The sequence below is a fragment of the Canis lupus genome, chromosome 9, assembly GCF_003254725.2.
Source record: "Canis lupus dingo isolate Sandy chromosome 9, ASM325472v2, whole genome shotgun sequence".
NCBI classification, from domain to species: domain Eukaryota; kingdom Metazoa; phylum Chordata; class Mammalia; order Carnivora; family Canidae; genus Canis; species Canis lupus.
In genome coordinates, this window is record NC_064251.1 from 39,286,338 (window position 1) to 39,310,817 (window position 24,480).

Here is a 24,480-nt window from a genome sequence, read left to right on the forward strand (position 1 = left end):
GGAGCCTTCCCGCCTGCCTCTCAACCCCGTTCCTTGGACTTTTGGGACGTCTGTTGCCGGTTCCTTGCTTCAGCAACTGCAGAGGGCATCTGAGAGAGTTGCGCCCTGCCTGGATTTCTGGGAAGAATTACCGATTGGGCCAGTGATCCGACAGGTTTCCTGCGCATGTCCGATCCCCGCGGGAGGCCTAGGGCCCGGGGTGGACGGAGGAGGGATGCGTCCCTCGCCGGCCCGGGATCTCTGGCTGGCCGGGCGCCTGGACGCTTCCTGGATAAGCAGGAGATGCCACGAGAAGAGTGCAGCTAAATATCAAAGAAATGCGCAGGAGAGCTGGAAAGACTTCCTGGGAGAGGTGGCATTTGATCTGAGTCTTAAAGATGGATAGGTTTTAAGAAGCAGGAGATGCTGGGAGACGGAATAGTTTAACGCCCGTATTAAATGGTAAAGCATTGGGAGAACTTACAAATTTAGGAAAAGTCGAAAAAGTGTAGGGTTTCAAAATTGGGTGAGTTAGAAACACCGGGAGGAAACGTTACAATATATAATGTCCTATAGCATCAAAAGTCCAAAAAAAACCCAAAATACCTGGGACACAGTCCAGACTGAATCAAATATTCGAGGTTTGGAGCCCAGGCAGACGTATTTTTAAGAGGTGCCCCAGGGATGATTCTGGTTCACACCAAAGTTTGAGGACCACTGTTAGTGTTAAAGAAAGGGGGTGGTAGGAGATTTGAAAGACAAATCAAGACTTTGTCAAGGATGGTGGCTAGCTGGCTGTGTAGATTACACTACTCTGGAGTAACTGGGAAATTTGAAGATTTCAGTCAGAGGAGGTGGATGATCAGAAAACTGTACTTTAGAAAACTCTAAATGCAGGACACCTGGGTGACTCAGTGTTTGAGCGTCTGCCTTTGTTCGGGTGGTGATCCCGGGGTCCTGGCTTCTCCCCTCTGCTTATGTCTCTGCCCGCTTTGTGTGTGTCTCTCATGAATAAAGACATAAAATCTTAAAAAAAAATAAATGCAACTGTGTTTTTAAATAGATTAAAGGAGGCAATGTGAAAGAAGGGGGGCTATTGCAGGTGATTGTAATGTTTTAGGTGACAGCTAACAGGAGCCTAAATTACTGTTGTGGCAGCAGAAATGGGGAGGTATTATATGAAAAGCATGTGAGGAATATGATGAATGTCAGGTAGGGATCAGTAGAAATGGAGGTGGTATATGAAAGGCAGGCGAGGAATGTGATGTCAGGTTGACGGTGTCAAATAGGAAAATTGAGGCAAGCTCAAAATTGTCAAAAAGATGGGTTTATTCAGGAATAGCAGGGGAATTGCAGTTCGAGACATGCAAATTGTAGCAAACCACAGTGAGTCCCTTGAGGGTTTAGGGTAGGCTGTATTAATGGGCAGGGAATGTAAGGAGAAGAGAGCTCAGTTAGAGCCTGTTAAAATAAAAGCCACAGGAGACCAGCTTTGAAAATGCACCAAGCAGACCAAACCAGTCCAGTCATATAAACAAAACTCAATTCAGCTTATGTTGCAAGACCAACCCAACCTAGGTCATTTCTTGTTCATACCTCTGGAAGCCACGTGCAAAACTTCCCAAGGTTGATAGGAGGCAACCCCTGACCAAGTCCCAATCATTTAAGAAAATTCCAATATCAGTTTTCTGTAAATGACGCATTTACAGGAAATGAGTCAATCCTTAAGTTTTATCTCCCTGAGGGCACGTGTGTGAAATTCATTTTATATCCTCTGGTTACATTTTGTGTTTAAAAGATTTTATTTGACAAACAAGGGAAGCAGACACTATGTACAGAACACAGTAAGTGCTTCATAATTGCTTCTCAAATGAAAAACTGACATTATGTGCCAGGCACTGTGATAAGCTCTTTACGTACATCATTTCATTTCATTCTCACAAGAATTGTGCAGGGAAGGAAGGCACTGTTACTGTCTCCAATTCATACAGAAGGCATTTGACACTTAGATTTGCATAACCAGTTCTCAAAGCTAGAAAGTGCCAGAACAAGGATTTCAACGTCTTTGGTGTTCAAAAAAATAGCTGGTTGAATGAGAGAATGAAAGTTAGGAGACCTACCCAGAGTCAGTTAGTGGCAAGGGAGAGTCAGCATGGTTGCTCTTGGTCACTGTGCTCTCCATAGTCTTTGAATCATCTCTCTGAATGAACTGAGAGAAGGTAGAGGCCAGTATTTGGCAGTTTGTGTCTACATCTAAAGGCTGCGCCCTAACTACCTTTGTTGATAAACTGAAGTGCTTAGTGAATAAACACATCTTAAATTGGAGGCTCTGGCATTTAGCCAATTGTCAGCAGCATGGCCAGATCGATTTCCCAAGAACTAAGAAAGAGCACTGTCCAACCTATTGATTTCAAGTTGTTTTGTATCATGGACATTTGCACTGATGTATCAGAGTCAGGATGTGAGATCCTCTCTGGCCTGATGACCTAACCATTCATATCCAGGAGGCTTAACTAAGGAAATTCGAAGAAGGAAGAGAAACTCCCTCTGTTCATCATTCACATTGTCCCTCCTTCTCCCAATTTGGTTCCCCAGAGTGCACTGAAAAGGAGGAGGAGGAGGAGGAAAGGAAGGAGAAGAAGAAGACGAGGGGAGGAGAAGGAGGAAACAATCCAGTTCCTAGTTTTCCTGCCCAAATAATGTTCTTCTTGTTCACTGGGAAGAAAAAGAGGGATGTTTAAGTAGGTTTCAGATTTTGAAGACTCCTAAACAGTCCAAAATCCCACACTTGAAAGGCAGCGGAAGTAGTAGGTGCATTTGTAGTCGGCAGACGTGGCTTTGAGCCCTGACTCTCTTACTGGCCACGTAACCTCAGTCTCCATGTGGTGTGTCACACTGTCACGCTCCCGGATTGACCTCTTGTATCCCAAAGCACATGTCCGGTAAATGATGGTCATTTTTATCTTTCTAAACATATCAGAAGGATATCAGTGTGAGAGTGAGGCTGAGAGTTGAGCAGGTGACAGAACAAAAAGTGAGATGGAATTTGAAGGTAAAGTGTGTGAAAAGGCTGAACGCAGGCCTTTGGAGTTTATTATGTTGCCGTGCTGATTGTGCATCATAGCATCTCTTCTGTCTTCTATCCTGGAAACTGGTTCAGACAAACAGGTGTAAAGGGGTAATGCCAGCAAAGCAGAACTTGGTAGGAACAGTAACCTCAGTTACTTTTAAAAACTAGGGATGTCCAGAAACCTACTTGAGAATGTCAGGTCATGATGAACAAATTAAAACACAGGCAGAGGTCAAGGTGGCGTCGCCCAGCTGCTTGTGGCTCCTGGTCGTCACTCTCCTGCCGGGATCCGGCACTGCCCGGGTGCCGTGGCATGTGGACCCAGCCACGCCGCTGCCGCTGGTGATCTGGCATGGGATGGAAGACAGCTGTTATAACCCCTTAAGCATGGGAGCTATCAAAAAAATGGTTGAGAAGAAAATACCCGGAATTTACATCTTATCTTTAAAGATTGGGAAGACCCTGATGGAGGATGTGGAGAACAGCTTCTTCTTGAATGTCAATTCCCAAGTAACAACAGTGTGTCAGATTCTTGCTAAGGATCCTAAATTGCAGCATGGCTACGATGCTATGGGATTCTCCCAAGGAGGCCAATTTCTGAGGGCAGTGGCTTAGAGATGCCCATCACCTCCCATGATCAATCTGATCTCGATTGGGAGACAACATCAAAGTGTATATGGACTCCCTTGGTGCCCAGGGGAGAGCTCTCACATCTGTGACTTGATCAGAAAAGCACTGAACGCTGGGGCTTACAACAAAGCTATTCAAGAAACCCTGGTGCAAAAAAAAAAAAAAAAAAGAACCCCTGGTGCAAGCAGAATACTGGCACGACCCCATAAAGGAGGACATGTATCGCAACCACAGCATCTTCTTGGCCGATATTAATCAGGAGCAAGGCGTCAATGAGTCCTACAAGAGAAACCTGATGGCCTTGAAGAAGTTTGTGATGGAGAAATTTCTCAATGATTCTATTGTGGATCCTGTGGACTCTTGAGTGGTTTGGGATTTTACAGAAGTGGCCAAGCCAAGGAAACCATTCCCTTGCAGGAGACCTCTCTGTACACACAGGACTGCCTGGGGCTAAAGGAAATGGATAATGCAGGACAGCTAGTGTTCCTGGCTGTAGAAGGGGGACCATCTTCAACTGTCTCAGGAATGGTTTTATGCCCACATCATACCCTTCCTTGGGTGAAACCCTTGTAGTCTGCACCAGAGCTCAGGGAGCCCCGAGCACTTCTAAACCAGTAGGAGACCATTAGCCTCATGCCTAAGCCTAAGCTCACATCCAGCTTGCAACTAATCCTTCCCTCTAGTTATCACCTATCATGCCCTGCTCAGAAAGATCTAAGACTCGAATCTTATACTTTGCTTCATCCTATCAGCATATGGTGTTGAATGCAAGTTTTATTAGTTAATAACCATGCATGGAGATTATTTTACAACCCCTTGATGTGGTCAGGCTGCCTTAGGAAACCGAGTCTGCTGCAGATCAGTGTCAGAACTGTGCCCAGACGAGGATGAAACTGAAGCAATTAGAGTCTAAGGGCAGACACCTTTTCCAGGAAAGCCTCGCCACATTTCAAACCCAAGAGGTGGCCAGTATCCAGGGTTGTGACCATAAATGCTTTCTCGGTTTTGCTGGTGGAGATACAACCAGTGCTTGGGAAAATATTGCTTAGATAGCGTTTCTGCATTCTTTCTTGAGGCTACCCTCTTTGCACAGTACGTTGTCTTCTGTGGTGTCTCAGCATTTGGCCTGTTCTGCTGGGCCACCATCTTGTCTCAGCAGCACTCTTTTGGTCTCTTCAGGTAGTGCTGACTTAATTGCTCTGTTACAAAAGAGGGGAAGTAGTGCCCAATTGGATTGCTTAAGGTAGGGGCGCAGGGGTGGGGGTGGGGGACATCGTGCTTAACTTAAGGGAGTGAAGAAAAATGTACAACTCTGTATGTCAACTATACTTCAATTGAGCAAACAGTGTATAAGCAGAAATGAAAATGAGGACACAGCTGCTCCCTTCCACTCCATCCTTGATTAACCTGTCCCCTTCTCAGTGTGGCCAGTGGTCTGCATTCTAGAATCACTGTTGCTGGTGTTAGCGGATGATGGGAAGAGATCTGGCTTTCTAACTCCCATCTCAAAAGACTATAGTACACTCTAAACTATTTCTGATGCATTTAATGAAAAAAAAAAGATTATTTGTTCAAAAAGCTTGGGGGAGTATTGCACATCCCTTTTCTCCTGTTGGAGATCAACTCACATTAGGCTACTAAGGATTGAGAATTCCAGCTACAATAAAGAAAACTAACCTTTACCTACTGTTTGCTGACATTATTAGAGCATGGACATCTTAGCCTCCCACTCCCCCATCTGAAAAAAACCTATCAGCACTTTCTGGAAGACTGTTCTGCAGAATGCCAGTGTGAGGGCCCACTGCTATGCTGGAGGGAAGCATCTTGTTAGTGCTGCTAAGTTTACCCTTTATGATTTTCCCTCACCTCCTCAAGCTTTATTTCGCAACTAAAATATGAGGATTAAGGCTAACAAGTGGGGGGATGTGAAAAAAGTTTTATGATGTTGTCTAAAAGAATAGTTTCTTAAAAAAAAATACACATGCAGAATTGTCTGATGGTATGATTTAGAGGGAGACAAATATATTGGTTTCCTTTGGGTGCTATTACAAATTGCCACAAACTTGGTTGTTTAAAACAACAGAAATTTATTCTCTCAGCCAGAAGTTTGACATCGGTTTCACTGGGCACAAATCATGGCTATGGTGGCAGGGCTGTGCTCCCTCCAGAGACTCTAGGGAAGAATCTACTCTGCTCCTCTTCCAGCTTCTGCTGGCTGCTGGCATTCCTTCTCTTGGGTGGCCACATTGCTTGCTTGACTCTCTGCCTCTTTGGTCACATCACGGCCTCCTCTTGTATGTATCACATCCTTCTGCCTCTATCTTAGGAGAACACTGGACTGAATGCAGGGCCCACCCAAATAATGGAGGATAATCCCTTCATCTCAAGATCTTTACTTAATCACATCTGCAAAGACTTCTTTTCCTTATAAGTTAACACAGGTTTGTAATTTTAATCGTCAGTGGCTGTTATTCAGCCTACTATAAGGAGCTTGCTCCAGTTTAATCAGCATCCTCAAATCAGAGATAACTCATCTGTTTGGTTTTTTTTTCCTATTTAGCTGGGTTGTTTTAATTATAAAAAACTATTGCTGTTCATAGCAGACATTCAGGAAAAACAAAAAAAAGTTTAAAAAAAGAAAAGGAAAGGAAAAGAAATTAGATTTAAAAAAAATCATGTGTAATCCTCTCACCCAGGGATAGATAGCCCCTCACCAATTAGCATTTTTCTAGGCTGTGTCTTTTGCCCAATGAAAAGGAAGAGCAGAAAAAAGAAGATAAAGGTAAACAGAACAAGTGATTTGGAGGGTAATGGCATGTGCTGGCAATTTTCATAACGGATATACATAGAGGGGAGCCCACTTTAAAATAAATGTACAACTACGAAATGACGTTACCTGGGGCAGGAAATGCTTGTACCATATGTGGTCATGGCAGTCTGTTCTTCAAGGGTGGGAAGTCTAGCTTTGGCCACTCACTGGAAAACCGCTGAATTTTTCCATTACCACTTCATTCACTCCCAGAGGTCAGAGCCTGGCCTGCTAATCTGCCCTGTCATAGGCTTCTCTTGGGTTCTTATCAGCCTTCCTCAGTGGGTCAATGTTATGAGGACTAGGGGAGTCTGGCATGTTCCTGCTCCTCCCAGGCTGATATCAAAGGGCAGCAGGAGCTGTGACAGAAGGCAAATATTCAGACCAGAGCCAGATGTGGAACTGAAACAGCAAGAGGAAAAAAGCAAGAGCACAGGTAAAAAAAATTTTTTTTAAATCTCATCCATCTCATCTTAGGTATAATTCATGTCTGAGCACATAAAGGGCTTAGTAAAAGACTAGCTAACTTGCAGACTTGAAAAGGATAGTGAGGGGTCCCTGGGTGGCGCAGCGGTTTGGCGCCTGCCTTTGTCCCAGGGCGAGATCCTGGAGACCCGGGATCAAATCCCACGTTGGGCTCCCAGTGCATGGAGCCTGCTTCTCCCTCTGCCTGTGTCTCTGCCTCTCTCTCTGTGTGTGTGACTATCATAAATAAAAAATAAAAAGAAAAGGATAGTGAGTGAGAAATTTGGGGAAGTGTAGAAGAATGTTCATATGGACCTAGAATCTCAGAAAACTTTCTTTCTGTCATAGTTGTTATCAGCATTCAAGTAACATCAATCAGACTTGGCAGTCAAGAAAGTATAGGTCTTTCTAGTTCAAAAGCAATTAGATTTGTTCTTTGGGCCCCAGCAGGTGGAAATTATAGGAAGGTGAATTAGAGTTGAAAAATCAGGAAGCCAAGAGCCTGGGTGGCTCAGTCGGTTAAGCATTTGGCTTCAGCTCAGGTCATGATCCCAGGGTTCTTGGATAGAGCCCTGTGTCGGGCTCCCTGCTCAGCAGGGGATCTGCTTCTCCCTTTCCTCTCTCCCTCACCCCTCTCTTATGTGTGCACTCTCTTTCTCTCTCTCAAATAAATAAAATCTTAAAAGAAAAATCAGGGAGCCATTCCTTTTTTTTTTTTTTTTAAGATTTTATTTATTTATTCATGAGAGACACAGAGACAGAGGCAGAGACATAGGCAGAGGGAGAAGCAGGCTTCAGGATCACCGCCCTGAGTCGAAGGCAGATGCTCAACCGCTCAACCGCTGAGCCACGCAGAAGTCCCCAGGAAGCCATTTCTAACACAGCTTTCAGAAAACAGAAGGGTCTAATTTGAGAGGTAGTGAGTTACTGGTTGCTGGAGGTGTTCAAGCAGTTGCTGGAAAGCAATTTGTTTAGATTTTGGAACATTACAGAGAGGACTTGAGACTCAAATAAATGGGAGCACCTGCCTGGCTCAGTTGGGGGAGTGTGTGACTCTTGATCTCAGAGTCGTGAGTTCAAGCTCCATGTTGGGTGTAGAGATTACTTAAAATAAATAATATTTTAAAAGAGAATCAGGTAAATGGTTAGACCAGAAGGTCTTTAAAGTTCCTTCCAAACACTTCTGTGATTCTATTGTATGAATAAAATGTTTTCAGAAATTTCTCTAAGAGCCATACTTTTACATTTGCCTATAGAAGATGCTTATGTATGAAAAAACAATTCATAGGTTGATTCTGGTTTGCCTGCAGAAAGTGAGAAGGTGACCAAGAGCAAACTAATGGCAGGAGAGGGTACCCATCTTTTGGGATGCCTACTTTTTTCCCTGTTGGTGGGTATAAACAACACCCACATGGCCTCTGCTTGGCGAAGATCACACAGAAGAAATGGTCTCTTCTTTTAGAGGAAGAATTTTGACTTAGGTTAGCCAAATTTTGTTTTGCAATTAGCAAAAGCTAAGGGGGTTGTTTCTAAAACATTTGCTTCAGAGCCCTGATTTCAACTCGGGTGGCTGTTCTCTGGTCTGTGAAGCAAAAAGGAGGCTGACAACAATTTAATGACTTTGTATGTCCCAAAGGCTCAGTTCTCTTCCAAGCCTTAGAGGTTCCCATGGCACAGAGCAGAGCTACTTAGGAGGGAAAGAAAACTCCTGCTCCTGCCTCACACTGTGTATCAAGAAATGTATTTTTAGGTTTGAGGAGCTAAAATGATTTCTGCATTTGGTATCAGTAGCAATTGTTTCAGGAGTAAAATTTTTTAAATATATAAAATAGCACATAAAGAATACCAAATGCTATGTTTGTTTTTATAGCAAGACCTTCTACATCACATATACACCCCAGTACTATCCTCCCTTAGTGCTCTGTTGCCTTCCTTCCCTTCCCCTTTGAATTATAAATAGGAGCATCTTTTGGCTTCAACCCCTACTTCTGCATATTGTCTAATAACTTGCTTTAGCTCCCATGCCAACCCATGCCCATTATATCTGGGCTCACTATTGCCACTTCCTGATTTTAACTGAAAAACAACTAAAAATTTTAGCGATGTAATTTTTCCATTATGGCCAAATATTAAGCATTCACCTTTATCTATGCCTGCTCCTGCTGGAAAGGCTCGGGCTCTTGTCCAAGTAGTTAGAGAATGGTAATATCAAAGATTATTTCCAATGTTAAAATGTGTCTCCAATAATTTATGACTTCGAAGAAAATATCTTGAATCTCTGGGATTCTTGTTAATATAGAAATGTTTGTGTCCAGGTTATTTACTGGAACCTCGTTCTGTTACCACTTGGAGCACAGATGGGCTGCTGGAATGGCGGGCCTCCAGACTGATGTGGAAATGCTCTATCCTGAGACAGTTGTACACGTGGGCAGGGTGACTTTTGGAGAAGAGAACAGGAAGAAGATGATCAATAGCTATCTGAAAAGAACTGAGAATAAGAAGATCATCCAAGCCACCTGCGCGCTGTTAAATTCTGGAGGGGGTGTGATCAAAGCAGAGATTGATGATGAAACCTACAGTTACCGATGCCACGGGCTGGGACAGGATCTGGAAACTTCTTTCCAAAAGCTCCTTCCTTCAGGTTCACATAAATACCTGGACTACGTGCAGCAGGGGCACAATCTCCTGATTTTTGTGAAGTCCTGGAATCCAGATGTTTTCAGCCTTCCCCTACGGATTTGCAGCTTGCACTCCAATCTATACCAGAGAGCTTTGACTTCCACCATCAATTTGACTGCCAGGAGTGCCCTGGAGCTTCTCAGAGAGAAGCAGTCTAGAGCCCAAAGAGGAAGATCAAGGGTGAGGGACCTGAATTCTCAGACAGTTCCTGACAGAGACATTCAGGAAGAGAAAGATATGAGGAATTCTGCCTCAGAATTGTTCCAAAAGGACAGGCTCATGTATAAGGAGAAACTCAATTTTACTGAGTCAACCCATGTCGAGTTTAAAAGGTTCACCACCAAAAAGATTGTCCCCCGGGTTAAAGAGATCCTGTCCCATTATGTTTCTGCATTTGCCAACACTCTTGGAGGATACCTAATTTTGGGGGTAGATGATAAGAGCAAAGAAGTGTTTGGATGTAAGCGAGAAAAAGTGAACCCCGACTTACTAAAAAAAGAAATAGAAAACTGTGTAGAAAAGTTGCCAACATTCCACTTCTGCTGTGAGAAGCCAAAGGTGCATTTCACTACCAAAATCTTGAATGTCTACCAAAAAGATGTCCTGTATGGTTATGTCTGCATGGTCCAAGTGGAGCCCTTCTGCTGTGTAGTATTCACAGAGGCCCCGGATTCCTGGATCATGAGAAATGATGCTGTCACAAGGCTGACGGTGGAGCACTGGGTGGCCATGATGTTGGATGTTCACTCAAGTAAAACAGAAGAGAAGTCGTCATCCAGTTGGCAGGGAGGAACCCCTTCGGTATCTTCTGTGGCTGTTCAGTCAGGTATTTTAATAGAAGAGTAGAAAGCTGTTTTGTGGGGCAACTCGGTGGCTCAGTGGTTGAGTGTCTGCCTTTGGTGCAGACCATGATCCCGGGGTCCTGAGATCGAGTCCTACATCAGGCTCCCCATGGAGAACCTGCTTCTCCTTTCTGCCTATGTCTCTGCCTCTCTGTGTCTCTCATGAATAAATAAGTAAAAATCTTGAAAGAAAGAAAACTATTTTTGCTTACAAATAATCTCCCATTATAAGTTTCTTTTAAAAATAGTGTCCATTCCAGGGTGCCTGGCTGACTCAATCTGTGAACCATGCAACTCTTGATCTTGGGGTCTTGATTTCAAGCCCCAAGTTGGGTGTAGAGATCACTTTAAAACAAAATCTTGGGCAGCCCCGGTGGCTCAGTGGTTTAGTGCTGCCTTCAGCCCAGGGTGTGATCCTTGAGACCCGGGATCGAGTCCCACATCAGGCTCCCTGCCTGGAGCCTGCTTCTCCCTCTGCCTGTGCCTCTGCCTCTCTCTCTCTCTCTCTCTCTCTCTCTCTCTCTCTCTCTCTGTGTGTGTGTGTGCGTGTGTGTGTGTCTCATGAATAAATAAATAAAATCTCAAAAAAAAAAATCTTAGGGACACCTGTGTGGCTCAGCAGTTGAGCATCTGCCTTCGGCCCAGGATGTAATCCTGGAGTCCCAGGATCGAGTCCCACATTGGGCTTCCTGCATGGAGCCTGCTTCTCTCTTGCCTGTGTCTCTGCCTCTCTCTCTCTCTCTCTCTCTGTCTGTCTCTCATGAATAATAAAATTTAAAAATTTTTAAATAAAAAAAATCTTTAAAAAATTTTTTTTCAGTTCTGAAGACTCAGAATATTAACTCTTCGGGGTCAAGTAATGCTTGGATTTTAGTCCACTTTGGGAAAGTTATCCCATCAGCTATGAGTTAGTGAGAGTTCCCTTTTATGCACTGTAACTGCCTGTTGAAAGAATTTTGCAGCCTGATAGTCCTAGTCAAAAACATTCACCAACAGTGTCACCCTCTAAAGATGGTATTTGAGAGAAACACATTAAAGATGACTCTGCTAATTCTTTCAAGGGAAGCTTGTTGACAAACCTCAATGGTTCCTGTAACATTAGGAGCTAACACCTTCAGCCCACGGGCTTGAAGCACCACCAAGTGGGGGAAAAATGATGCAAAGGAGATGCTGGACAGGGGGTGGAGGAGGGGAGGAAGACTCCTAGTGTTTTTACTTCCTTCATGGTTTGGCTCAGAATCAGCCCTGGTGATTTCTAATCAGTCCAGTAAGGGCTTACAGGCTGAATAAAACTTATCGGTGTGACTTAATGGTCAATATGTTTCAAATTTAATAAAAGAAGCCGGGATCAAGACTTGAGTGATTTTGCTGGATCATTTTCCTGTCCTAAATTTGAGTTTGCTTTTCTTATATACACACATACCCCAAACTAGAGATCCACCACTTCCTGCTCCATCTAAACTTTCAATGGGGGCTTAAACAAACTATAACAATATAAAAAAATATGGTGCTTAACTTTTTCTGATCCCCCACTATAAGTTTTTCCTCTTAGGGATGACCAAGAATCAGAATATCAGAGTTAGAAGGAAACGTAGGAGTCACCAGCTCACTCTGGCATGCGAGAGGGGATAAATGACTTGCCCAAGATGAGTCACACAGTGACTTAGAAGATGGATTAAAAAGAGAAGAAGAAGAAGATGGATAACCCTGCTGGAGTCCCCAGGCTTCTTTTCCTGACATATGTGAATTGTTTGAGGCATAGAAAGTGTGAGAGTGGCTCAGGTACTGATGCATATCATATGTCAACAGTAGTAAAAGCAAGAGAGAGAGTTTTCTGGGGTGCCTGTGTGGCTCAGTCAGTTAAGCGTCTGACTTTTGATTTTGGCTCACGTCATGATCCCTGGGTTGTGAATTGGAGCCCTGTGGTGTCAGTCTTGGTGCTAGGTGTGGAGCCTGCTTATTTTCCCTCTCCTCCCCCTCTGCCCTCCCCGTCTCTCACTCTTTCCCTCTCTTATTTTTTTTTAAAAGATTTTATTTATTTATTCATGAGAGACACAGAGAGAGCAAGAGGCAGAGACACAGGCAGAGGGAGAAGCAGGCTCCAGGCAGGGAGCCCGATGCGGGACTCGATCCCGGGACCCCAGAATCACATCCCGGGCCAAAGGCAGGCACCAAACCGCCGAGCCACCCAGGGATCCCTCTTTCCTTCTCTTAAAAAAAAAAAAAAGTTTTCTTTTTCATCTGAGACAGTTTGCCATGTATTTGTTTAGCAACTTCCAGTTTGGCCGCTGACTCCCTGTGTGCACCAGCTCCATCAACACTAGGAAGCCCATCATTTCCCATAAAAGTCTTGGAATTCAAGGGGCCTCTGCAACAGCGTCTGTTTCCAGGTATTCTTTCTTGATTTCAGCTGAAGGGACTATTTTCTAAAATTAAGGTGGAGGGGGGCACCTGACTGGCCTAGTCAGTACAGCATGTGATTTAATCTCGGGGTTGTGAGTTTGAACCCCACGTTGGGCATAGAGTTCACTAAATAAATAAATAAATAAATAAATAAATAAATAAATAAATAAGTTGGGAGGAACTGGTAGCAATTAGTCCTAGGCTTTCTCCTTAGAGGAGGTTACGTGCAGGACTTAGCAGACATAATGGTCCTGAAATAATAATTACGACTGACTCTTGCTTCTCAGTTGTTGTATCCACATTACATTTCTGTATCCTTTGTGGCTTCCAGTTACACATGACTTTTGTTCTCTAAATTTGAGAGTCTACACCACAAGAGAACTGCCCCCTGGCTTTCCAATGAGAAGGAGGTGAGCCACGGGGTCACCTGGACTCTTCTTAAAACAGAGTTTCTCAATCTTGGCACTACTGATATTTGAACTGGAATATTTGTTGAGAGGGGCTGCTTTGTGAATTGTTGAATGTTTAGCAGCCTTCCTGCCCTCTACTCTCTATAGATGCTAGTAGCACCTCTCCAGCTATGACAAAAAATATTCCAGACATTGCCAAATGTCCCCCAGGGGGCAAAATTGCCACATGGTTAAGAATGGATGTTCTAAAGGAAAGTTCTTATTTCCTTACAGCATCAGGTTCACACACACACACACAAAAAAAAAAAAAACCCTTAGCTGGAAAGAATACCTTCCTTGTGGTAGTAGATAACTTGGGGTTGGGGAGGGGGTGCTAGAAGGTTATTCTGTGAAGACCTCTGTTACCTTCCCCTGTACAAGAGCTGCCATAAATGGGAACTTCATAGTCCTGGCCTGTGAAGAGAGGGTGCTTTCTTTTTTAAAAAATTTATTTTTTAATTTTAATTTCAGTATAGTTAACATACAATGTTATATTAGTTGCAGGTGTATAATACAGTGATTCAGCAGTTCCATATATTACTCAGTGCTCATCAAGATAAGTGTACTCTTAATCTTCTTCACCTAATTTATTCATACCCCCCCCACCTCCTCTCTGAAAACCATCTGATTGTACTCTATAGTTAAGAGTCTGCTTTTTGGTTTGTGTCTTTTTCCTCCTTCGTTCATTTGTTTTGTTTCTTAAATTCCATATATGAGTGAAATCATATGGTATTTGTCCTTCTCTAACTTACATTGCCTAGCATTTTACTCTCTCGATCCATCCATGTCATTGCAAATGGCAAGATTTCATTCTTTTTTATGGCTGAACAACATCCTGTTGAATGTATATACCATACCTTTTTTATCCATTAATCTATGGATGGACATTTGGGCTGTTTTCATAGTTTGGCTATTGTAAGTAATGCTGCAATAAACATAGGGGTGACTATATCCTTCCTATTAGTGTTTTCATATTCTTCAGGTAAATACTGGGTTTTGTGATTACTGGATCTTTCTAGATAGGTCTCCAGAGGCAAGGAAAACAAAAGCAAAAACAAATTATTGGAACTACATCAAAATAAGAGTGGGTGCTTTCTGTGTACCCAAGGAAACCCATAGTTCCATGGCTAGATTCATTTCTTCCTACGATGTTGCAGGAATACTTACAATATGCTTTTGTAAATTTTAGTTAGTAACTTCTATTTCTTGCATTTTCAGTGACACAGGAAGAGATACAGTTTAAACCAGAATCCCTCTGTAAGAAGCTCTTCTTGGATCATAAAGGACTCGAGGAATTAATGAAGACACAGATATATCCTTGTTCTCAGGGGATTGTGATATTTTCTAGAAGCTGGGCTAGTGATATTGGCTTAAGGAAAGAGGAGGATGTTCTGTGTGATGCTCTCCTAATAGCAGTTAACAGTCCCCCGGTACTCCATACAATCTTAAAAAACCCCAGTTGGAATGGAGGGCTTGAGTATGCCCGAAACACTGCTCATCAGTTAAAGCAGAAACTGGGAACTGTTGGTGGTTACACAGGGAAAGTGTGTGTTATCCCAAGGCTGATGTACCTGCCCAGCATACAGTGTAGCCCTGGTGAAATCCTCGTGCACTACCCCCAATCCTACAGGCTTACTACCAAGGATGAAGTGGAAGACCTGTTACAGGCCCTTATTGTAGTCTCACTGTGTTCCAGATCTCTTCTGAGTGACCAGCTGGGCTGTGAGTTTTTCAACTTGCTCATAGAGGAGCAGTGTGAGTTACTCTCAGAAAACCTTCAGGAGACACGTGAATTGTTCATCCACTGCTTTCCGGGAACCAGAAAGACAGCCCTAGCCATAAAGATCATGGAGAAAATCAAAGATTTGTTCCAATGCAAACCAAAAGAGATTCTTTATGTTTGTGAAACTGACTCCTTAAAGGATTATGTGACGTAAGAGTTCCACTGACTCAACACAATATACATAGCATTTAGTCAGTCTTTTCCACAGTATCACAAAAGCAGTTTGTGTTTTTAGCTTAAGACTTGATGATGCCTTAGCTGCATAAATGTGAGAGCCCAGACTGTATGCACATTTCCAAACCATCAGGTAGTTAAGCTATCGATGGGTACTTTGCAATGCTCAGGCTTAAACATCTCATTACAAATTAGCCAACTATATATCACTTTAAATTTCTCTAACTAGAAACACTTTTCCCCTACAATCTCTGGCCTTAACTCTAAGAAAAGAAGATATAAACTTGTCCTGCTTTACATATATATTTTGCTTGATATTTAATGCTTTAAAGCCAAAGAGTATTTCAGTTCATTAGACATTATACCTAACAGGAACTTGAATTTAAATACCATTTGTTTTTGTTTATAAAATATTTTCATTTGTTTGACTTTTTCTGAACCAACAATTTCAGAAAACATGCAAATCTGCCTCTGATTTAAATATTTACCTATCAATTTAGTAAAAGAAATTGGTTGTTATACAATCCAACAAATGAGGGCAAACTCATTTTAATTTTTGGTTTGGTTTACTTATTTATTCAATAAATCTTTTTGAGCACCACTCACTTCTATGCTAGGAATGTGTACTTTTAGTATTAGCAGGTGAAAAACATATTGAAGACCTGGCCATAAAGTCTAACAAAGGAGACAAAAAAATAAGCAATGTGAGTGTTGTGTAACAACACATTTATGCAGCTAAGGCATCACTCAACATGGTTATAAAGGTATTCTTATCTTAACTTAGGCTGGAGGTTGATCAACAGATAGTCCCCAAGGAAGGAGATCCTTGGGCATACTCTTAAGAAGTCGGTAGGAGGAGTGAGTAACATGAGGGCTTTTTAGGTAAAGGGCACACAGCAAGTGCAAAGGCACATGAGAGAATCAAAATAGTGGGTCTGACTAGGGCAGTGAGAGAATGGGGGTATGTGGCAGATGATGAAATTGGAAAGGAGATAGATGCCAAATTATGGAGGATCTCATAAACTATGCTGAGGGCTATGTTTTATAGGTAAGTCAAAAAATATCCCAGTCTAAAGGCAAATTCAACAAGTATCTATTGAACCCCTGGTATGAGGGGGCTAAGAACAGTGCTTTTCTTCAAGAAGTCTACACAGTCCCAACTGGTGGAGAACATGAGTAGCTGTGATTCAAAGCATAAGGGGTAAAACCCCAAGGACTGCATATGTAAAATCAGGAAATGTGTGAGAATAAGTGATATAACTTAGATTCAAATTAGAGGAGGCAAGAAACAGCCAAGTTATATAAATTTTTTAACAAACCTGGTCATATAATAATATGGTAATAAACTTGGTTGTTTCTTGCCTCCTCTAATATGTTGAAACATACTATAAAGGAAAATTGAGCTAAGAAAACACAGTAGCAGTTCCAGAGAACCATAGCCCTGTAGATTTGTTACCCTACTTGACATGTCACAGAACTCAGCAACCTCCTGATGTTTTCCTTACCAAAACCTAGGGAGGCTTTGGTTTTGTACTACGAGGGGAAGGGGAGATAGGACTTGCTTTAGAGGAATTTGTTCTAGCTCGTACCTTTTTGCACATAAAAATTATGTCTCTAGGGACCTGTTCTCCAGCTCTAAAAAGGACAGAAAGTTAAGTAACAGTAGTAGCAAGTATAAGTTACTTTTGAGATTTCCTTTCCATGTAATGAGCTTGTCTTCAGAGATTGCCAAGCAGCAGAAAAAGAGTAGTAATAGAAATAAAATCTCCTACCTGGGTTCATCTCAAAAAGTTTCACATGCAGATTTAGTTAGATAACCCCAAAGAGGAAGGTTTGCAATTATGTATTCTGTCTGCAGATCACTTGTAAGTAGAGCAGTTCTGTAGTGTTCCAGACACCACGAATCCATGGATCAGCCTCTCATGAGACCCAGCCTCTGATTCCAATCCACGTAGTAATGAATACATACATGTTGGTCCCTTTGTTTATATGCCTGAAACCTTATTCTCTCTTTCATCCTCTCAGCCAACAAACAACCTGCCAAGCTGTGACCCGGAAGATCTTCTTACAAGGGGAGTTCCTTAAGATTAAACACATAGTGATGGATGATACTGAGAATTTCTGCAGTAAATATGGAGACTGGTACTTGAAGGCCAGGAGCATCACTCATCCAAAGGTGAAGGGAGCTGGCAGTGAAAACCTTCATCACGGGATCCTCTGGATTTTTCTGGACCCCTTTCAGATCGATTGTGCAGATATTAATGGTCTTCCCACTCCATCTGCTCAGTTTCCCCGAAAAACAATCACCAATGGGATCCACTGTGCTCTGGAAATAGCAATGGTCATGAAAGAGGAAATGAAGAGGATCAAAGCAAATCCTCCCTCCAGCCTGGCCCCAGACACACTGTCATTGTTCAGGGAAGATGCCTACGAGGAAGCAGTGGGTGCCCAGGCTCTGCCTGGGGTGTTTGAGACAGAGACTAGCCTGACTATGGAACAAATTGTGAAACGGGTGGCCGAAAGGTGTCACAACCTGTTCCAATGTGGCTATCAGCCTCAAGACATTGCAATTCTGTGCAGGAAAGGGGAGGACAGAGGACGCTATGAGTGTGCACTTCTAAAAGCAATGGAATTATTTGAAACCCATGGAGTGACAAAGGTTGTGTTTAGCCAGGCCTCTGGCGTTTCGGGCAGTTGCATCGTTTTAGACAGTATTCAGCAGTTTTCAGGCCTGGAGAGGAATATTGTGTTTGGGCTTAGTCCAGAATGGACTCTGTCAGAAGAAGCTCATAAGCTCCGCTTTGCCTCACGGGCCATTAAACACCTCTACCTGTTTTATGAAAAGAGGGCAGCTTTCTGAAAATTATTTTTAACAGTACAGGCAGCCAGGAAGGGCAGTGTCCCTTCTCCCAGGCAGGTGGCAGCCACTCTTTCTCACGTATTATCAGTGAGGAAATCAAGGCACAGTAAGTATGGATAGTGTAGAGCCACGGAGACATCTCTTGGGCGAGACCCTTCCATTCTATGCGCTGTCACTGTCCTTTTCCCCATCCACTTCACCTCCTTCCTGTACAGTGATAGCAGACTGAAGATTGGTCCTCTGCCTCTGGTCTTCCTAGACCAGTCCATCTTTCAGGGACCAGACCTTGTCCTTAGATAAAGAATGGAGTGTGCGGCATCCCCTGCCAATATATCTGCAGTGAGTCCCTGAAGTCTTCAGGTCAAACCCATTTCCAAGGTATTCCATGATACACCCTGACTTACTCTTCTAACACATCCTTTGTTCTACTTCCTCTCCCAATATGTATAAGGCACCCCCAGCCTTGCTGGCCTATTTTGAAAGTAGGAGATAAGATGCCCTCCAGGCTATGAACATTGATTGGCTATCTCAAGGGCAGCACCTTGGTTAGCACCTCTTACTGGCTTTGGGTCTCAAGCTTTATGGGCCTAGAACTTGATTTCCTCTTTGCACTAAGTATGGATTAGTCTCTTGGGGATGGCTTTATGGTAATCAAGCTCACAAAAGACCAATGCATAAATGAAAATATCAGTCTATCAATTCATAGTAAGGATTGTAGTAACAAGTGGGCCAGATACTTTTGCTAATCAGTATATTCAACACTAACATAGGAAGCCAAATTATACAAGCAGAGCTTTCCAACAATGGTAATCTCATTCAAATGTATGAAGACTCTAAGCAATGTTAGACTACTGCAATCATCTCTAAAATAGGGATATTTCACCACAAGGAATAGATAGATCAGGTTTACAAAATAATGCAAATTTAGAATGCTGAAGGTGACAAAATGTTCCACATTCTCTGGCTCAGATGAAATTTCTCTTCTCTCCTAGTTTCTAAAGTTTTCAGGTTGACCACCAACCTTCGCCCTCACTCCTCCCAACACAGACGCACTTTGCTCACCTTCATTCTCTACATGTTGTTACATTCACCTAGGCTCAAAACTGCTTATACTCTGCTGCTGGCCTGGGAAATGGTCTGTGTATAGGAGGCCTTTGTACATCTCTGAGCTCTTCCATTATGATTTGGTGTTAATTTTAATCTAACTCATAAGTTTACAGGGAGCCTGGATGGCAATGCTACTAACTATACCACCCCACCCGTACATACTCCTGGCTCCCGGCTGTGTTCTCTTCTCAGCTTTCAAACCCTTGTCTGCCCCTCTACCTGCTGAAATCCTTACTTGCCAACAAGTTCTAGTTCAAATGTCCAACTCCTCAAGTAAACTTTCACCATCCCCCTAACTTAAATTTGGTCTCTCCTTTTTGCAGCCATTCTATGGCTTAAAAGACTTGATGAAAGTGCCAAACTCATTCTTAAGCATGCCACAGAAGTAGCTGTTGGCATCATCATATCTATGCAACATGTTCCTATAATGTCTTCTTTCCAACGTATGTGAAATAGAAATAAAATCAAAAGTTCCCTTTCTCTAGTCAGCCCCCAAAATTGCTAAGCTCTTCAATGCAATCTTGCTTTCCTGTTTGTAAGGATTTTTAAGCTGCTTTGAAGATATTCTGATTTCCGGATTGTTTTTAAGTCCTGGAAAGGTTTAGGACAACTTTATTGATGCCAGGGAGGCATGAGTGCAAAAGAAAGTGTGGAAATATTCCTCTGGCTATAATTTCAGATAAAGCTCATCAGGTTTCTTTCTTTTTTTTTTTTTTTTATGATAGTTACAGAGAGAGAGGGAGGCAGAGACAGAAGCAGGCTCCATGCACTGGGGGCCCGATGTGGGATTCATTCCCGGGTCTCCAGGATCACGCCCTGGGCCAAAGGCAGGCGCCAAACCGCTGCGCCACCCAGGGATCCCAGCTCATCAGGTCTCTAAGAGATGAGAAAACAGGGAGGGCTTGGAAAAGCACTCAAAGCGGCCTCTCAAAATCACTCAGGCCACCAGATGGGCCAGTCTGAACCTAATGGCCAGATGTCTTGGTGAAAGGATTGAACAGAAGAACTTCTCCCCTGCCTCTTGCTGCTTCAATTACTTGACATTTCAACCTTTTGTGTACCTTTCCTTGGGGTTTTGGGTACTTTGGGTACTTTGGGTGGGAGACACAAAGTTCAGCAATTAATTAATTTCAGATGAAGCAGAAGATAGCAGTGCATTAATATTTGGAGATGTGTGCATTCTCGAAAAATAGTCAAAAGTGGAGAGGGATTAGGGAATAGGAAAAACATAGAACTGTTATAATTTAGTCATAAGCATCAGTATCATTCAACTTTTTAAAACTCTATGTATAATTTGATAAAATAACTCATTTGAAAATGAATTGTTTTATATATTGAATGTGAGAGTCTATCAGCTCTTAGTCTACTCAAACAGCTCAGTCTGGCTGAAAGTAGAAAACCTAACTCAGTGGTTCTCAATTCTGGCTACTCATTAAAATCATCTGCACCCCCCCCCCCCCGGGAGGCGGGGGGCAAAGAGGCTTTAAAAAATACCTGTGATCTGGGGAGTGTGAATGGCTCATGGAAGAGCCTGCCTGATTCTTGATTTCAGCTCAGGTGTTGATCTCAGGGTTGTGAGTTCAAGCCCCATGTTGGGCTCCATGCTGGGTGTGGAGTCTACTTTAAAAAACAAAAACAAAAACCAGTGATCAGCCCCAACACCTAACCAATTAAACAAGCATCTTCAGCCGCAGGCTTAGCATCAATATTCATTAAAAGCTGTCCAGATGATTCTAATATGCCACCAGAGTTGAGAACTATTGAACCCTTCTTCACATCTGTTCTTTCTGTCCTCAGATAGATATATACACATTTCTCTTCTCATCAGACTGTGAGCTCCTTGAGAGTAAGGATGGTCACTCAGGCATCTTTATTTCCCCAAATGCATGCAACTAGTGCAGTGCCTCGAACATGGCAAGTGCTCAGTAATTATTTGTTGAATGGACCTGCTGATTTGAAAGTCAGAATCTACTAGGGACAATGCCTCTATTCACTGAAATGGATATCTAATTTTAGAATCTTCAAGAGTTCAGTGTGGAGAATAATCAACACTGACATAATGAAGAATAGGAGAATGAAGGAATTTAAACTGTTTTTAGGCAAGGGGCAAAATTAAAGGTCCATGTTGCTGGAAGTTCATTAGATTTGAGTTGGAAAGGAGCACATGGGTGGCTCAGTGGTTGAGTATCTGCCTTCAGCTCGTTGTGATCTCCGGCTCCTGGGATGGAGTCCTGTATCGGGCTCCCTGCAGGCAGCCTGCTTCTCCCTTTGCCTATGGCTCTGCCGCTCTCTCTGTGTCTCTCATGAATAAATAAATAAAATCTTAAAAAAAAAAAAAGATTTGAGTTGGAGATTTGGAATTGGTGGGGACTAAGAATAATTGACTTAGAAATCTAAACTTTTCTGTAGACTCCTAATATAATGCATAAAACAATTTGATGAAATAACTTACCTATTACAAGCATCTAAAACTTACTTTACAAAAGAAGGGTGACAGGGGATCCCCAGGTGGCTCAGCGGTTTAGCGCCTGCCTTTGGCCCAGGGCATGATCCTGGAGTCCCGGAATCGAGTTCCGGGATCAAGTCCCAGGGTGGAGTCCTGCGTTGGGCAACCTGCATGGAGCCTACTTCTCCCTCTGCCTGTGTCTCTGCCTCCCTCTCTCTCTCTTTGTCTCCCATGAATAAATTTAAAAAAAATCTTTTTTTTAAAAAAAGAAGGGTGACATAATTCTATTATGTAAGTTTGAGAAGTGGAGAAAGACAACATAAAAAGTTCCTATCATCTTGTTATTCAGGCATAATTTTTTCATTTTTGCTTATTTATTTCCATTCTTTGTTGATATACAAAAATAGTATGTTATGATCGAGTTGTACAAACAATTTTATATCTTGGGTGCGTTTTCTCCACTGAAATTTTTTGTGAAGCATTGTTGTAGATTGCATTACTGTTCCCAACACTCCATCACTGTAGTTCCTAACATTGGAGCAGGAGTATATTTCTACCCCCTTGATGTGGGTTTGGCCATGTGACTTTATATGGCTGGTTAAATGTCAATGGTTGTGATGTGCACAGAGGCTTTACCACTTCAGCAGTAGGGCTGTTCTCTTGGGCTTCTGCTCTGGCCATGCAAAAACTATGTCTTGGGCAGCCCAGCAGTCACTGATGAGTGAGAGATATGAAGTGGACTTGCAGTCAGCTCACAGCCTGGAGCCAAGTTCAACTGCTCCCTACTAGGTTAAACAAAACCCAGCTGACCTGGGGGCTCCTCAGTAACTCAATTGGTTAAGTATCTGCCTTTGTCTTGGGTCATGGTCCCAGGGTCCTAGGATGGAGCCCCATATGGGGATTCTTGCTCAGTGGGAAGCCTGCTTCTCCCTCTGCCCCTGCCTGCCTGCTCCCCCTACTTGTGCTCTCTCTCTCTGTGTCAAATAAATAAATAAAATCGTTTTAAAGAACCCAAACCCCAGCTGACTGCAAATGCATATGTGAGAAATACGTGCTTATTATTGTACATCTGAGATTTCAAGGTTGTTTGTTTTGCAGCACAGTATCCCAGCAGATTATAATAATTTTGCACTATTAAAATTAAGCCAGCCACATAGGCAGATGGCCTTTTCTTTCTTTGATTGGTATATTTATAAATTCCAGAGATGAGATTACTGGATCAAAAAGGTGACCTGGATAAAAGATTCACGTCATTTATGTTGGTTCTACTAGGAAAACCCCTATACTTGACCATGCAGATTTGTTGCCTTAAATAAGAAAACAAGATGCTGACATCAGATTTGATGACAAAAGAGGCACTGGTATCTCAGAAGCAGGTGGGTCAGAATATGCTGTCTGCATGGAGAATAAAACCAGTGCTTATCACCCCGCCCAGAACCTAAGAGGAAGTTCTTAACTTGGAGAATTACAGATAGGAACATTATATAACCTTAACATTTTCCATTTAGGAGAGATGGGGAGGAAGTGTAGAGGTGAACAAGATTTCCTAAGAAGCTGAGCTGCCTCAGTTTCCCTAAGGTTTGGGGGAGGCTGAACATTAAATTGTTTTCAAGAAGCTTCAATTTGAAATAAGTACAAAATTTAAAATAAGTGTGTGTTATTATTTATCAAGCTCTAACTACAACCAGCTACTGATGCTGATTGCTAATGCTTTGCCTATATTCTCACATCTCTGTGAGATACATATACATTATCTCCATTTTATTTTTTATTATTTTTAAGATTATTTATTTATTTATTCAGAGAGAGAGAGAGAGGCAGAGACACAGGCAGAGGGAGAAGCAGGCCCCATGCAGGGAGCCTGAAATGGGACTCCATTCTGGGTCTCCAGGATCACGCCCCGGGCTGCAGGGGGCGCTAAACCGCTGTGCCACCGCGGCTGCCCAAAAAATAACATTTTTCTAGAAAATCAATATGATACCTAAAATGACTTACATAACAGAAATGTTTGGAGAAAAGCATCTTCTACACCAACACCAAGAAACTTAAAAAATATACCTTTCATCACTAGGTCTGTATGGTGACATTACAGAAAGATTAAATGTAGAGAGGGACAAAAGAAAACACATCCCCATTCCTGCCACCATATCACACAGCTGTTCTCATTTCTGCTTATTCATTTCCAGTGTCGGTTGGTTGGCAGATATATTTTAGCAGAGCTGTAATCACAGTGCACACTCTATTTTGTATCCTGTTTGGGTTGATTGTTCTGCAGGCCCTGTGCACTCTGCAGTGTCCCATACAGTAAGTGAGACATTTTCCACTTTGTGGCCGAGGGAGGGGTGGCTCTCAGTGCAGCAGAGACTCTCCAATGTCCCTATGGGTTTCTTGGTCCAGCCGACCTGACCTTGAGCCCACAGAGAAGATGATGACAGGCAAGTCAAAGATGCAAAAGCTCTTCAGCTCCATAAAATACCGGAGTGAGGGTGAAAGTGCCGACATTTCAGGGAACTCCACAATAGAATAACACAATTAGGACAGAAGCATTCTTCTTCCCTCCTTTGCCCACAGGTCAGTGTGGGAAGCTGGCGTTGGTGGTCGGGCCCTCCCTGAGGAGTGGCAATTGCCAGGTGCACCACTCAGGAGGCCTATAAAACTCTGCTTGTCTGAAGGTACTTAAATTTGCCTGCCAAGAATCACCTAGTCTGATTGTTAAACTTCCAGATTCCCTGCGTCCCACCTCCATACCCACTCAACCCTAGGGCAGGTGCCTGAGAATCTATA

At 42.8% G+C, this 24,480-nt stretch overlaps 1 protein-coding gene and 1 pseudogene across 2 annotated transcripts; both read left to right on the forward strand.

Annotated features, from left to right (window-relative positions):
* The first annotated feature begins 308 nt into the window (after positions 1–308).
* On the forward strand, positions 309–22,712 carry LOC112655183 (protein SLFN14-like). Of its 2 annotated transcripts, none has more exons than XM_049114218.1 (5): positions 309–441; positions 9,269–10,458; positions 12,745–12,864; positions 14,545–15,259; positions 17,309–22,712. In XM_049114218.1, the coding sequence occupies exons 2-5, from the start codon at positions 9,324–9,326 to the stop codon at positions 18,141–18,143; spliced, it is 2,805 nt and encodes a 934-aa protein (XP_048970175.1). In that variant the 5' UTR covers positions 309–441; positions 9,269–9,323; the 3' UTR covers positions 18,144–22,712. The 2 variants fall into 2 exon arrangements, with proteins under 2 accessions (XP_048970175.1, XP_025295930.1); XM_025440145.3 differs by lacking the exon at positions 309–441 and adding an exon at positions 6,793–6,924.
* On the forward strand, positions 3,061–4,685 carry LOC112655184 (palmitoyl-protein thioesterase 1-like; annotated as a pseudogene).
* Positions 22,713–24,480: the final 1,768 nt, after the last annotated feature.

Bases quoted from the DNA above. Each gene is read 5' to 3' on its own strand.
- LOC112655183 (XM_049114218.1), top strand. From the start codon at position 9,324: ATGGCGGGCCTCCAGACTGATGTGGAAATGCTCTATCCTGAGACAGTT. The intron at 12,865-14,544 runs GTATTCTTTCTT...TTGCATTTTCAG, and splicing joins GCAACAGCGTCTGTTTCCAG to TGACACAGGAAGAGATACAG. The intron at 15,260-17,308 runs GTAAGAGTTCCA...TCATCCTCTCAG, and splicing joins TCCTTAAAGGATTATGTGAC to CCAACAAACAACCTGCCAAG.